At 43.4% G+C, this 15,607-nt stretch overlaps 1 protein-coding gene across 1 annotated transcript in view; it reads right to left on the minus strand.

The window, feature by feature from the left end:
- Nucleotides 1-14,169: 14,169 nt before the first annotated feature.
- Nucleotides 14,170-15,607, minus strand: part of LOC308371772 (zona pellucida-like domain-containing protein 1) — a gene marked incomplete at both ends in the record, with an annotated part of 11,393 nt that continues 9,955 nt past the window's right edge. Inside the window, one exon of the mRNA XM_080846761.1 lies at nt 14,170-14,293. Within this exon, the coding sequence (XP_080702887.1) occupies nt 14,170-14,293 (124 nt within the window). The remainder of the gene's footprint in view (nt 14,294-15,607) is intronic.

Here is a 15,607-nt window from a genome sequence, read left to right on the forward strand (position 1 = left end):
GTGTCGAAAGTGAGAAAGACAGATAGTGCGTTCATGTTTGCGAAGGTTGATGACTATAATGGACAGAATGGTGCCAGGTGTAAGTATGGTGGGTTTGGTGGGCCCGAACCAGGACTCTAGAACCATCTGTCGCCTTAACTCAATGACTTTTTCCTCATAATCATAAGACAGATTATTTGGATGTACCTTAACCTTAACTTAAGTATTGTAACAATATTCATTACAGTTCAGTTAGTTAAGGATAGATAGATGGTGTATCCATCTATCTATCTATCTACCTTGACTAACTGAACTGTAATGAATATTGTTACAATACTTAAAGTACCAGAATTAATCATTTTTAAAAAGTCAAAGAAGAAAGTAAAACTTGATGCTTCAAACACCAGAGTTGGCGTGAAGCCCTTTTGATTCCTAGGCTTTACAAATACAGTGTCTTCACAGAAGAGAAGGGTTAGGGTTAGAAGGGGGGCATGCCATGAGGAAGGAGTTACATCATTTGATTAACAAACCAATGACAAGGTGGTGAGAGCTGATGATGTCATATTGTCTTAGTGAATCACGTTCAAATGTTAAGACACGATGGGTCATTATCCCCGTCATCATTCAACTAATAGATTCCCTTTCTGTCCGCTCCGTTATGACACACTCATAAAATGACAGCCATTCTTCATGGAAGAAAACAGTAACAGTATGGCAATTTTATTCTATTTATTTTTTGAACAGGTAAAGCATGCTCATAGGTATCAACAGTGCCCCCCCCCCCCTCCATCATGAGGTTTCTTAAATGTAGGGCACTTTTTATCCTTAGGAAACTTTGTTCTTAACACTGAACAATTTCACACTTATTTGCAGTGGTGCACTCAAATGTTCTGTGTATCCCCTTTGTCATAAGTGTCATCAGCAACCCCAACACACACACACACACACACCCGTCCCTGGCCCTGTTCCTCATGACACAGCAGGATCCAGACGGAGGTGCTGTCAGCAAGAGGACATGATGCACCCTGACCAGTCTGACAGAGTGCTGAAAACACAGTCTGATGCCACCGCCTCATCCCCATCCAAGGCTCAGCCCCAGCCCTCAGCCTCAGCCCCAGCCCCAGCCCTCAGTTCACCCAGTCTGAAGGACAGACAGATCACTGCCAACACAGGCTTCACTGATTCCATACAGGAGGAATACTGAGAGGGGGGGGCATGTTTATGAGTACTGAGGGAGGGGGGCATGTTTATAAATACTGAGGGAGGGGGGCATGTTTATGAATACTGAGGGAGGGGGGCATGTTTATAAATACTGAGGGAGGGGGGCATGTTTATGAATACTGAGGGAGGGGGGCATGTTTATGAACACTGAGGGAGGGGGGCATGTTTATGAACACTGAGGGAGGGGGGCATGTTTATAAACACTGAGGGAGGGGGGCATGTTTATGAATACTGAGGGAGGGGGGCATGTTTATGAATACTGAGGGAGGGGGGCATGTATATGAACACTGAGGGAGGGGGGCATATTTATGAATACTGAGGGAGGGGGGCATGTTTATGAATACTGAGGGGGGGGGGCATATTTGTGAGTACTGAGGGAGGGGGGCATGTTTATGAATACTGAGGGGGGGGGCATATTTGTGAGTACTGAGGGAGGGGGGCATGTTTATGAATACTGAGGGAGGGGGGCATATTTATGAACACTGAGGGAGGGGGGGGGCATGTTTATGAATACTGAGGGGGCGGGGGGGGCATGTTAATGACATTTCTTTGGACTTCTTCATATCTCTTGGACCCATGAGCGGCTGTGGGTCAGAAAGGCGTGTTTTAGTTATTATGTATGAGCATATGTGCGAACAAAGGGTGCTATAAGTTTATTAATTACATTTGGATTGTCCGTAATTTTCTTTTGCATCTCTTGTTAATAATTAGTGACTGAAGTATCATGACCACATGGCTAAATTATTGAGAGGTAAAACACGTGTGGTGTCTCTGTTGCTGTGTTCTCCAAGAATTCATCAGAATCAGACGGAGAAGTGCTTCGATGAACAAGAACAAAACTGTGTCTGACAAAACCTCACCAGGCAGCCCTTTAGACTCCTCTCCTCTCCACAGTCCACCTCTGTCAGACCAAATCACTCCCAAATTTCCCCCGAGTGACTGAGATTCCTGGCCGCTATTTTAGCCACTGCTGGCCTCTGCCAAGGCAGCATTAAGCACATTGAGGTGTGAGAGGGAACAGTGCATCAGTCACAGGACAGTGAGTAAAGAAAGGTAACATTGACAGAGAAGACAGGGGCGCTTGACAACAGTGTCCATGTTTGTTTTCTTTATTATTTTCTCTTTTTTTCACCCACGCAAGTCTTGAACTCAGTGTTCCTATGAGCCACCTGTTTTTCTGTCCCCTTCCATCAGGCCCTGTGTGAGATGATAGCGTGCTGCTACTCCATGCCACATCAGCGTACCCGGGCAACTCTTTCATATCAAAGACTAATTCCCAAAATAAAAAAAGCAATACCCTTTATGTCATGGCGCTAGTAGTAGCTGTGGCATTTTGAAGAGCAGATCTGACCACCTCAAATGAAAATTACAACAATTAAAGTCCTACTATGGCATTTGTGTTCCTTCTGCAGTCTGTCTAACCTCAAATAGCGTCAGCTGTTTTTTAACTCAATATGAAGTAATTAAGCACACAGTTTGATTCAGTTTAGAAGCAAGAACATGGAGTGCTAAAGGTTAATAAGCTGCATTTGGATTGTCTGTCTTTTCTTTTGCATCTCAAGTTACTAAATAGTGACTAATGTAGGGTTAGTGAGCATTAACTATAAGTTATAGCATATGTCTGAGCAAAGTAAAACAGAACTGTACTGATATCTCCTTACATTGTAAACTCTTCTGGGAAAGGTCTGCACCATTTACAAAAGCTGTGACATCATGGCATAGATCTGAGCTTTATCAACACAAAGAGTCACACACACACACACACACACACACACACACACACACTAACAACACACACACACACACACACACACACACACACACATTCACACACATGCACACACACACACATCTGAGCTGTATCAACACACAGACTGACTCACACACACACACACACACACACACACACACACACACACACACACACACACACACACACACACACACACACACACATATCTGAGCATTATCAACACACAGACTACGAATCCTCTGTGGCATCTGTGACCAGCACAGGAAACTACTTTATACTTAATGAGGCTCTTACCAGCTACCAGATACATCAATGGCTGGGAGGGCATTGTCTGGAATGGCCAAATTAAAAATGCATGTTGGCTACTGATAAACTGGCGTGGCTCGTGTGACAGTATCTTAAAGAAACACTGCATGCAGTACCCGTGTGATGGAACATTGCCTGCGGTACCCGTGTAATGGAACACTGCCTACAGTACATACTCGTGTAATGGATTGTTAAGCACCGTGGTCTTTAAAACTGCATGTAAAGAGACATTATAAATACTACAGACACTTGCACATCATTAAGAACAAACACAGCTGTCTTAAGTGATTATTGTGCAATGAAGCCCTTCTGATGCTCCCCGTTGAGATGTGGATCTAATGGGGTGAGGGTGCCGGGAGGGAGAATGAAGGGTCGTTAACGGCAGATGCCGTTTATTTGCGCAATAAGAATCCCCAGCAGCTGCTTCCGTCCCGAAGCACCGTCCTGCTGACCCGATGGTCGCTAAATTAAGTTAAAAGCCCTTCTGAACGAACGTTTCCATCTAACAACTGTACTACAACATATGACGTTTGAAAGGGCATGGGATTTTTTTGTTGTTTCCATGTAGAAGTATAGAAATAAGTGTGGTTTTTAGTCTAGAGGATAACATATACGTGTATGTACATTCTGACAAAAAAAAAAAAAAAGAAAGATTGAGATGGACTTGTCGCTGAGTCTCGTTTATTTAGAATAGAATAGAATATATTTATTTGTCATTGCAAAAGTGCAACGAAATTGAGGTGGCAGCTCTCAGACTTCAGTGCTATTGAAAAATAAAAAACAAAAACAATACAAATATAAACAATATAACTATACAAATGTACACTATGAATACTCAGCTTAAGTAAAACAAGTTTAAAAAAACACAAGACATATTACACATCAAAGAGACAAACACAGGTTAGTTTTGTGCATTGTTAAGTGCTATGATGGCTCTTGGATAGATATTTCCCTGAGAGCTTCAGAGCAACCAGTGGAGCAAGTGGTGGCACCCAAAGTGGAGCAGCGAGTTCAGGACACAGAGCAGCCCTTTGAAACAGAACGGTACTTTAATACACACTGACCTTTTCCACCCTGACAGGAAGACACAGTTATGAGGGGGCAGATGGAAATCTAGCCATTGGCAAGTAGCAGAATTTCTGTCAGTGCTATGAGGGGTTCTTAATGAAGCCATTCTTTATCCGTTTGGGGCGGAGAGGAGACGAGAGTTGGAGTTCTTTTGACAGTCCTCTAGGGATATGTAGTTCTTTTGACAGTCCTCTAGGGAGGTGTAGTTGTTTTGGCAGTCCTCTTAAGGAGGGTCTTCTAGGGGTTGGGCCAGAGTAGGCCCTGCAGGACACTGGGGTGGGCTGTTTTCTACATTAACAAGCACAGAACCGGGGCAGAAAACACTCACTGGATGCTGTACAATTCCTTCCGTAGTGTTTTTCCCGTCCCTACAGTTTGTAAAACAACTGGGGTGATTGTTCTCAAAGCTCCTCAGGAATGTTCAAATGGTTGTGTATGAACACGGCTATCAGGGGAGTCAATGGTCATTATCGTGCATTTCTATCAGCAATCTTTCTTTCGTTTTTCTATCTTTCAGGGCTAATTCGTGTTGGAAGACAGGTACATTACTGTTAGGGATTGAAGGCAATCACTGGCATGTTCAGAGCTGCCTGAGATAGGTACAGTGTATCGACTACTGTGTTAATAAATCATACACACCTCAAAACTTTCTGGACCCTATTTTCATTGACAAGCAAGTCGATTGCGCATGAACTAAAGTTATTGTGTGGCGTGTGGGAGCATTGGGCTGACCTGTCCCTGTTTGTGCCGATGGTATTAAAATAGCAAAATAATTTTGCCAAGTTATTGACTAACGGTGCGAATCCATACCAGCAACGCGACCCGCTTCCATCGCTTTGAGTGGGCATGGTGTAGCGTGTGGAAATAGCATACAGTCCTACGTCAAAGACGACACCAAACAATCTCATTGGCCGCTGCCGGGAAAAATCGCTCCTCATTTGCATAAGTTTCAACATGTTCGAATTTTCATCGGTCGCGTCGCCCAGATCGCTGGTCTACGTCACAATGGATTGGCTCCCGTTTAAATGCATTGGGTTTAGGAATCACGTCGCTCATAACGTTGGCATGGATTCGCACCGCTACGGGCGGACTTTGCTCGATGCTCATTGCTTTGCTCACTGCCCGTCAATGAAATTAGGGCCATTCGGGTTTCCAGCGCTACAGAGATTAACTCCCGAGAGCAGCCGGGTCCTCAAATGCCTGGTCTGGTTCTGGGCCGTATCTTAACCAGATCTGGGCCAGATCCGGAGGAAGCTGTGGCGCAGGTTAGCGCAGGCACCCCACACCATACACAGGTCCAAGCGCTCGTGGGGTTCGTGTCCGGCCCGAGGTCTGAGGCCATCTCTCCCTCACTCACTCACTTCCTGTGAGCCCTCCACTGTCCTATCGATTAATAGATTAGAAAAGGCCTTTACAAATATATAACCCTAGACGACCACACTCCTCAGTACCTCCGCTGTATGGATCAGGATGCCTAAATGACCCTGGTCCCCTCTGCGGAGGCGTGGCGTGACGGGTTACAGTAAATGTGGGCGGGGGAAGTGGTAGACCACTGCTCTCCCATGCCCACATCCACGGCTGAAGTGCCCTTGAGCAAGGCACCTAACCCCTATCACTGCTCCCCGGGCGCCGCCAAAGGCAGCTCACTGCTCCGGGTTAGTGTGTAACCTCACTTCACTGTGTGTGTGTCACTTCCCTGGATGGGTTAAATTTAGAGGTGAATTTCAGAGTGTGTGTGTCTACACCACCTCTGCCATAGAGAGGACTTTCTTTTTTTTTTTTTTCAGGTAAGACGAGTGGAGCGCAGCGCAGCAGGGTGCAGCAGGAGGAAACTCTGCAGGCCGCGGCTGGTTAATATTGCAGCAGAGGATGCAGGTGGATGTGAAAGGGTAGAACACGACACGAGCTCTACTATCTGCAGACTTTCTCTAATGTTACAGTGCAGGGACGAGAGAGAGAGAGAGAGCGAGAGAGAGAAAGCGAGAGAGAGAGCGAGAGAGAGAGAGAGAGAGATCTCTATTAAATCCAAGAATTTAGGGAAGTAAAACTTAACATATCAAGTCAGGTCATGTCTGTAGAGGTATTTGTTATGTTTTGGCGAAAGCTCAATTGGCGAACACCCTTGAGAGATCAGTCAGAACTAGGGATGGGAACCGAAACCCGGTTCTTGTTTAGAACCGGTTCCTAATGAGCCGAATCTTTGGAATCGTTAGCCAAATTTAAAACCGGGTCTGTAAACGGACCTCTGTGCCGTTTGCGCATGCGCGAACTCTTCCTTTAAAAAATCAGACCGCAGCAGAAATGGCAACTTGAAAGAAGCGATCTAAAGTGTGGCTTTATTTCACTCGAACAAATGCAAACATGGTCACTTGTAACGTCTGTAAAACATGTATTTCGTCAAAGGGAGGAGGTACATCTACTATGAATAAGCACTTGAGCACACAACATGGTATTAAATTACAAGATTGTCATGTTTTTGACTAACTAACGACGACGCTTCATCCCTAACTTACCAAGGTAAACTCCTCAAAATGTTTTATCATAACGGTGTTACTCGTGTGTTATCAGCAAACGTTTGCGTTGTCGTGTTAACCATAACTAAACTTAGCATTTAATTGCTTAACAGAATGGGCGATGTTGGACATTGTCATATAACGTAGGCTAGCTTAGCAGTAGAATCTTCTATTTTCAGCCGTTGGCTTGAGGCAGAGGCAGTGCTTGCCTCCCCTCTGTTGGTTCTAGAAAGTTTGCTGATAACACACGAGTAACACCGTTATGATAAAACATTTACCAGGGATGAAACGCAAAAGACTCTGTTAATAATGGCGTTGCCTAGCAACGCGTGCTCCCTAGATATGGGTACGTTTCTCTTTCAATTCAGTGGCAGCAGTGGTGGTCCGTCAGGGCCTTCAAGGCCTTCTCTGCTGGCCTAAACATCATCAGAAAATAAATGTAATAAAATAAATTTAATTTTAATATTTTCTTTTCATAATTATGTATTAAATAATTAAAAATTATGTATTAGCTTCCAGCGTTGTTCATTTATGTTAGAGCTTTCATCCAATCATATTTCAGCTATCATGTGTTGCTACGCTCCGAGGAATCTTCCCCGAGAACAGAAATCTTCCCTGAGGCCTTCAGAATTCACATTGAAGGCCCGTGTACATCTGATTGGTTATCACAACTGGCTGTTTCAGTTCATTTAAGTTGAATGAACTGAAACAGACAGTTGTGACAACCAATCAGATTTCGAGTTGGCGACACTGGGCCTTCTAGAAGGCCCGGAAGATTTATTTCCTCGCGTTGAACGTGACACGTAAACGTCCTTTGATTGGACACTGAGGCAGACCGGTGCAGTGCTTCAGTGCTCAGTTTAGCTGGCTAATGCGAAAACGACGTACATCGGTTTCAATGCTTATTATGCTAGTTGTTTCAATTGGTAAGACTAAATATAATAACATTAACCAACTCAAATAAACTAGTTTACACCAACTTGATAATTCCAGTTTTTGATACAATTACAACGCCATTTTCAAGACGGAACTTTCAAGAAAAACTGGATATCGTGAGGATGGGAAGTTTAATGAAACTGCTTTGCAGGTGGGACAATGCGATGTTTAGTGGACAAACTTGTTACAGCTCACGGCTACTTTCGGTGGACTTAATAAAACTTTGTAGACTAATCCCTGAAAATCGCCTTTTATTTTAAAGTTGTGACAGTAATAATATCCAAGCGATCGTTTACTACTCTTAATGTATTGTTAATACGGGTGTATTGATTTTAAATGCTCCGGAAATATTAATAAAGTCTGTTGTACTCGACTATGTTAAGGTGATGCAACCTTCTTCCTGAAGTTCTCGGATATCTCGTTTCCTCTCGGCATTGTTGATCTGTGTGGGTACACGGTCCGTGTACCTTCTGGCCAATCGTTTTTTCATTTCAAAATTCAGTATGGGTTAACGAAAAATTAAGCATTTAGTGATTTGTTCATCAAAAATAGAGAATCGAAAAATGAAAATTGAGTCGTTTTCTGTTTTTATCACTATTGCCATACATGGAATTACCAAAAACAAAACCACAGTCAATTTAGTTGTTAGGCATTCTTGATTTTCCTTTTTTCATTTCAGGGTGTGACGTAATGGGTAGCTGTAATGAGCTGACACCGTTGAATCAGCAATCGCCATTAAGGTGAAGGTGGAGGGTCGTGTCGTGGAGGAAGATTTGAAAACTGTCAGTATGGAAGACGAAGCTTATTTTCTTGGAAACACCAGGGTAAGTGATTACAATGTAGTTTATCAGCATACCTCTGTGGATTTGGTCTGCATATATGGCCGTCGTTGCTGATTATGGCGATATGCTTGGAGGTTTTCCTGCATGAACAACGTCAGGTAGAACTCTTTACCGTGATCTACACGGACTTGGTCCCAAAGTCCATATTTCAGTACTGCAGACCTTGACCAAATACAGTTGAAAACAATACATTTCAGAATACACACCTTTATTACAGGCAAATAAATCTGCAAACAAGTCAGTTTTATGTAATACCTGTACACATCTTCATATATTCTCAGATTATTTTTCACCGGCATTGTTGAATGGCCAACAATCTTCCCACTTAGTCCATCTATTGCGCATACATGAGTGGCTCCAAACATCACAAGTTTCTCATTCTGGTCCAGGTGAATTTTGTGTCCCATATATTCAGCCATGTAGGGAACTGGATTTAGATTTCTGGCTCCCTGAAGAAACATTAATTTGTCAGTAAATTATATCTAGGCCCAATATTTCCATTCAGATCTTGAATTGGCAAAATAAAACGTAGTGTATATGCCAATGCGACCAAACATAGACCTAGAACTAGTCTGTAAAAAGGGGGTCGGAGGTGTGTTCGGCCTATTACAAATCATCAATGGCAGTGTGACAACACCTAGACGGTGTTTCAAGGATTTGTATTAAATAGAAATAATAGGTGTGTATGATGGGGAAATGCCAGCCTCTGTTTGTCAGCCTTTCCTATGCATAAAGGGGAGCAGCCAGGAAGGGCTATACAAAGCTAAAGGTAGGCAAGGGGCTGGAGGTGGTGGGCCGAATGTGTCTCAAGTGTTAATACTCACATTGCATCGTGCCTGATGGTATGGCTGGTGTATCTCTCGCAGGACACTTCCAACCCGCCTTTGTCCCGCCCTCACTCCTTTGTTGGCCAGATACCCAGAGAGCATTTTCCTGCCAAATGTTGGTCCAACCTAACAGATACATCCAGTTTGATCAAATGAGTCACATACGCCTATGTTACTGGCCGCCTTATTTTTTTAGACCGGATAGGGTAGACTATGAAGAAAATATCTGGGTTTTAATACAGTAGGCCTAATGGACATGAAGCAGTTTTGCAAATTAGGCCTGTGCGCAGAGACAAGTGTTATGTTAGGTCAAGGGAGAAAAGGCCTGTTCCCATGGATAAAGATGAGAGAGACATATTAGATTCGTTTAGATTCAACTTTATTGACATTGCACCGAGTACAGGTACTGAGACAAAGAAATGATGACATGTCAATGGTAGATCTAATCAGATTATTTGTAAAAAGTAGCAAAGCCACCAACCCATTCTCACAAGCCACCATTGGTTGAAATGGGTCTACGCAACAAGTGATTAACTTCAATAAAACTTCAGTTCATCGCATTCAAGTGTCTGACTCTCTTTTAAGTATCAACTCTTCGCTACAAGTAGCCTACCTCGTTAACGGCTTGAGACACCTCCATCTCTAGTTGGTCACGGGTCAGAGGACGCCGTATCAGGCCGTGTTCGGAGCAGAATCGCCTGATGCACCTCTCAGAATATCCTCTTTGCCAACCAAAATTGTCAATCAGAGCACTAGAAATCTCTTGATAAGACATATCGCTACGTGCCATTTCCTCTACCTCCCTCGCAACATTTTCCACAGCCGCCATTGTAAATGAGAGGGAATCAATGATAACGGTCAAAATGGGAGAGAATCAAAGATAACCCTCTCTAGATAGATACATTTCGTGATTTTCGAGTTCATTTTGGTTGTCTGTGATTCCATGTATCAAAAATGCCGATGAAAACAGAACACGACTCGATTTTCGTTTTCCGTTTTTCCATTGTCAAATAAAAAAATGAAATATGCTTCATTTTTCGTTAACCAATACTGAATTTTGAAATGAAAAAACGATTGGCCAGAAGGTACACGGACCGTACACCTTGGCACTACAGTAGTTTGGTTGGTTTCCTCTCTCTTATAATCTGTGTTGCCCAAACCTTTCCCTAAGGATGTCTCAGATGATCGGTTTGCTTAATTGACTAATTAAGCACCCAAATAAGTTTCACTGAATCTGTTACCTGCTTGACTTTATCAATTCAGCTGGGGGTTCACTTACTTTTGAAATGGACTAATTCCATGTTTCATGTAGTTTTTCAGCTTCTCAAACAATTTCCTCTAAACAAGTACATGCAAATGATAAACATAAACCTGACATTTCATCTATGGAAAATTGGTGATAAAAAAATGAAAAATCATGGTAAAACAACAGAAAACGCTTAAGTCCTCAAGGGGTTCACATACTTTCAAGTGGCACTGTATGTCAGTCTAAATAGTCTGAATAGCCAAGTCGCATAGCCAAAAATATTGATGTATACCCATATTCAGCCAAATAATTACACTGCGCTGGGGGAGGGGGTGTGGTGGCGGCGGTTAGTGTCATACCATGACAATTTCACAGTTTTAAGTGTTGTAGGCTGAATATCTGCGCAGGGGGAGGCCGCGGTGGTAACAAACATGGTGTACGGGACTGTAAAATGTTTTGGGAACCACTGCCTTACGCCACTGACTAGGGCCCGTCATAATAGCCTAACTACGTTACGCCACTGGTCATAGGTATACATTAATTACAAAGCAATAAAGAGGGTATACGTCTCGTTTCCAGGCAGGAATCTGCCTATTTTCTCTCTTGCAGTGGGGGGTTTCAGCATCTGTACCTGTCTTTTTATTTTGTCATGGACAGAAAGGAACGAAGGAAAGGAGACAAAAAGAACAAAGAGAGAGGGGGTAGGGTCCAGTGTATTGGTTTTAATGGAGCCTTTACCCTGGCAATGATGTGTGTGTGTGTGTGTGTGTGTGTGTGTGTGTGTGTGTGTGTGTGTGTGTGTGTGTGTGTCCTGTCCTGTCCTGTCCTGTCCTGTCCTGTCCCACACACATCTTTAGGGCCTAGGGAAGGCCTTGGTCTTAACAGGAGGGACACTGTCGCTGCTTCTGATGCTGCTACTGCCAACATGGTCTCCAGACTGCCTGTTTGACTGTGACAAGAATAGTTCACTACGTGTGGCTATTCAGTAAGGAGACTGTCATTACTAGCGTATGCATGTTGTTTTGGGAGTGTGATGAGTTTTCTTCATTACAATGAAATTACTGCATTAGCCTAATTATTTGCGAGCCACATATCATACATCCTGATTACTCAAACAGTTAATCCACAGTGACACCAAAACGTTGTAACTGTAGATAAAAATAAGAACATAATACTCAGAGGCAGAGGCCTGGATCACACAGATGTTCTTCCTGTGCCTGCCACTGAGTGAAATGCTCTGCTTGTGTCTTACTACTTAATTTAATACGTAATAATACTCTTAATATAATCCAAAGCATCATCAATGTGTAGTAGACACTCTCCTTATTGGCTGCAATAAAGTAGTGTTGTATTCCCACCCAGGTTCCTCATATGCACATCAACGTGACAGTGAGTCTTACTACTTAATTTAATACGTAATAATACTCTTAATATAATCCAAAGCATCATCAATGTGAAGTAGACACTCTCCTTATTGGCTGCAATAAAGTAGTGTTGCAATCCCACCCAGGTTCCTCATATGCACATCAACGTGACAGTGAGTAACCTGTCCTTGATGTCAAGAATTTAGAGGAGCAAAACTTAACACAAAATATCGAGTCAGGTCATGTCTGTAGAGGTATTTGTAATGTGTTTGTGAAAGGTCAATGTCAGATAGAGTCTAACAAAGTTTTGTTCAGACAAAGCGTGCTGCAGCTTAGTATACTAATGACCATAAAGCAGAGAGCAGTGTGTGAGCAAGCACTTTTAAGCGTGCTGGATGTGCGTGCACTCATAGACGGAACACTGTCCAACCCCTCAGGCTGAGTAACCTGTCGTTCATGTGGACTTTACTTGAACTCTGCAACATCAGACTAACGGAAACCGTGTCATTAATATGTTATGATGCTGCGCTCAGGGTTACCGCGTGGCGAGTACTGCGGCTAGAAAGAGAGAGAGAGACCTGGGGACACAGAGGGACAGCCACAGCAGAGACACAGAGGGACAGCCACACAGAGACACAGTAGAGGCACAGAGGGACAGACACAGCAAAGACAGAGTCCCACGGTAGAGACACAGCCGAGGTCCAAGAGATCACCTGAGCAACAGCTAATGTTAGCTGACATCAAGGCCCAAGGATAAAGACAAGAAAAAAGAACAAAAACTAAAACTGTAAAAGAGAAAGAGAGAGGGAGAGAGAGAGATAGAGAGAGAGAAGAATAACAACAATTAAAATGGAAAGTAAGAGAGACAGAAAAGGGAAAAGTAGGGTGGGGAAGTTACACAGGTGGTAGTCGGAAGACAGATTTAAAGGAGACATATGGTGGATTCTACAAATAAGCAGTTAGGGGAAGAGTGGCTTTTCATGTGAGAAGCTTGATAATCAAACGAACTGACATAAGACTTCAGACTGGTATGATTCTCTGCCAGACAGAGAAGGCAGAATGAGAGCAAGCATCGAATTTATAACCCTATCTAGAACTTGGCAGTGGGAAATTCCAGTCTGAAAATAGCAAAGATATGATGCAGAATTATTTTCCGTAGACTGTTCAAAGTATTTCACACAACAGTGCAAGGACATAACATAACAGCACATATCCTAAAGAGTACATATTTCTGCAAACTAAACTAAACTAGATGTTGACTAGGCAGGAGCTCCTTGACAATAGCACCATAGCACTACTAAGACTCCTCAACATGTAGCATGGAGGAAGGGAGAGATTGAGCTACTCAACCTGGGTCTTACCTTTCCTTCAAGGTCTCTAATCTGTCTCCTCTGGATGTCTGCTTTATCTTCCAAGTCACGTATCCTCTGTGAGAATGATGGAAAGATAGATACATAGATAGATGGATACTTTATTTATCCCGAGGGAAATTTTTGTTTTTAGTTTAAGCTTTTTTTTGATAGATAGAAAGGCTATGTGGCCTCCAGTGGTCTGCAGGCATTCAGTGTTTACATGTCAATCTCTTCTACAGATGCTGTGGGAGCTGGCTGGACATCAACAGGAACACTTGAACACAAGCTTTTAGCCTTTCGTTTCTGAGTCAAATATCCAACCTCTGGGGAGTACTTGCAGAGACACACAAGAAAATGATTTTTATCAAAAACTGTATTTATTTATTTATTTATTTATTTATGGACTCATACAAATGTTTAATGCAAGGATATAAATAATCACCAAGAACATCTCTGGTGAGGTTTGGGGGAGCACACAGATGATTATGGTACCACAGCACAAAAAAGCCCTGCCATATGCTGAGGGTTAGGTTATCAAGATCGCCACACCCATGTCTGTGGCCACTGCAACCCTCTCTCTCTCTCTCTCCCAGAATCAGACTGAAGCACAGTAACCCATGTCTCACAGTCAAAGAATGATGTGTAGTTTATGGCGCCATCTGTTGACAAATTAAAGAACTGCAGTGCAGCCCTACATATGCACAGGTATTTTTAACACCAGTATATTTCCTCACTGCAGGGCTGCCTTACATAAAATTCAATTCAAGATTTAGTGACAGTGTAGAAGAAGAACCTGTGCAACCCGGTATGCAACACGTCCTTCTGCGTTTCGGCCAGCGGCTCCCCGTACTCGATTACACACATTAGCCTCCACCTCGTGCCTTTCCTGTGGGAGAGTGGAACACAGAGAGATGGATGAGATGAACACACACACCACACACATCACAGACACACATGCATATACTATACATATACACATGTACATACATACAATCTGCACATACACTCACACTCCCACACACCACACTCACACATGTGAGTTGTGTTTTAAATTACACAGTCTTGTACCACAGAGCTTAATCCAGCTGTAACAAACACTGCAGGGAGAAGAGTGGGTCAGGTTTACCATGGACACCTGGTCCTCAGCCTGCTTTCCGTATTCCCATCACCCCCTTTCTTGCTTGCAGAACATCTCCTGAGAACAAATCAACATCACTGTCAGTAGTAGCCCAGTACTACCCCCTCCCCCCCAACTCTATGACAAACACCACGTGTCACGCCCTCGAATGCGGACCCGGCAGAACTCTATGCAGACCTGACTCAGCAAACACCCACTGCACGCTCATAGAGCAGAGGACACACAGGTGACTGTTTAACGCATGCATGCTGCTCTGCATGCACCATCCCTGTAGCAGATATGCCATGTTGTTGACCAGCAGTTTTAGGTCATCGGTACCAAATCCATCATTTGTGCTGAGAATTTTGACCTCAGTATTTAAAATATCCTGCGTACAGCCTTGATACCACTGAAATGTTCTTTTTTTTTTCTCAGCAGCAGCAAGCAACAGTCAGTGATGCTGCGCTGTTGGGCACTCCCCAATCCTGAACCGCTATTGTTCACCACCTCAGTGCCCTCGCAGTGGCTTTATACAGCTCTCTGAGGTGAAGAGGGACATGACTGCCCTCTATTGGCAGCACTTGGTGGTGCAAGTTAACATACAGAACCCATATCTAACACATTTGAACTGTTTCATACATGGTATAGAGACCAAAATGATTCCATTACATATCTAGAATGCTTTAAACTTTACAATGCCTTACACTCCTGTGATTTACACACCCATGGACTAAAAAAGGCACAGTCAGTAATCAACCTGGGCTAAAAATGATTTGACAGAAAGCAAGACTTAAGACCGTCTGAAATATACGCACAGATAAATAACCACAGAGAGCGGTATAAATAGGTTCTAGGCTTCTGACCACATCAAAGGAGATGGGTGGTGATGAGTGCTTGATGCAGGAGCCTGGATTTATAAATATGCTCTCAGATGGTCGCTGGGTGCTCACCAAATTCCCACACAGAGAAAAGAAGAAAGAAACATCCCTTTGTAAGTACAATCTACCTTGGTGATGGTCACCGGTCCTCCACCTTGGCCTCCCTTGGCCTTGGGACCATGATCCAGCTCTCCATCTCTCCATG

Source organism: Sprattus sprattus (genome assembly GCF_963457725.1).
Source record: "Sprattus sprattus genome assembly, chromosome: 1".
NCBI classification, from domain to species: Eukaryota; Metazoa; Chordata; class Actinopteri; order Clupeiformes; family Clupeidae; genus Sprattus; species Sprattus sprattus.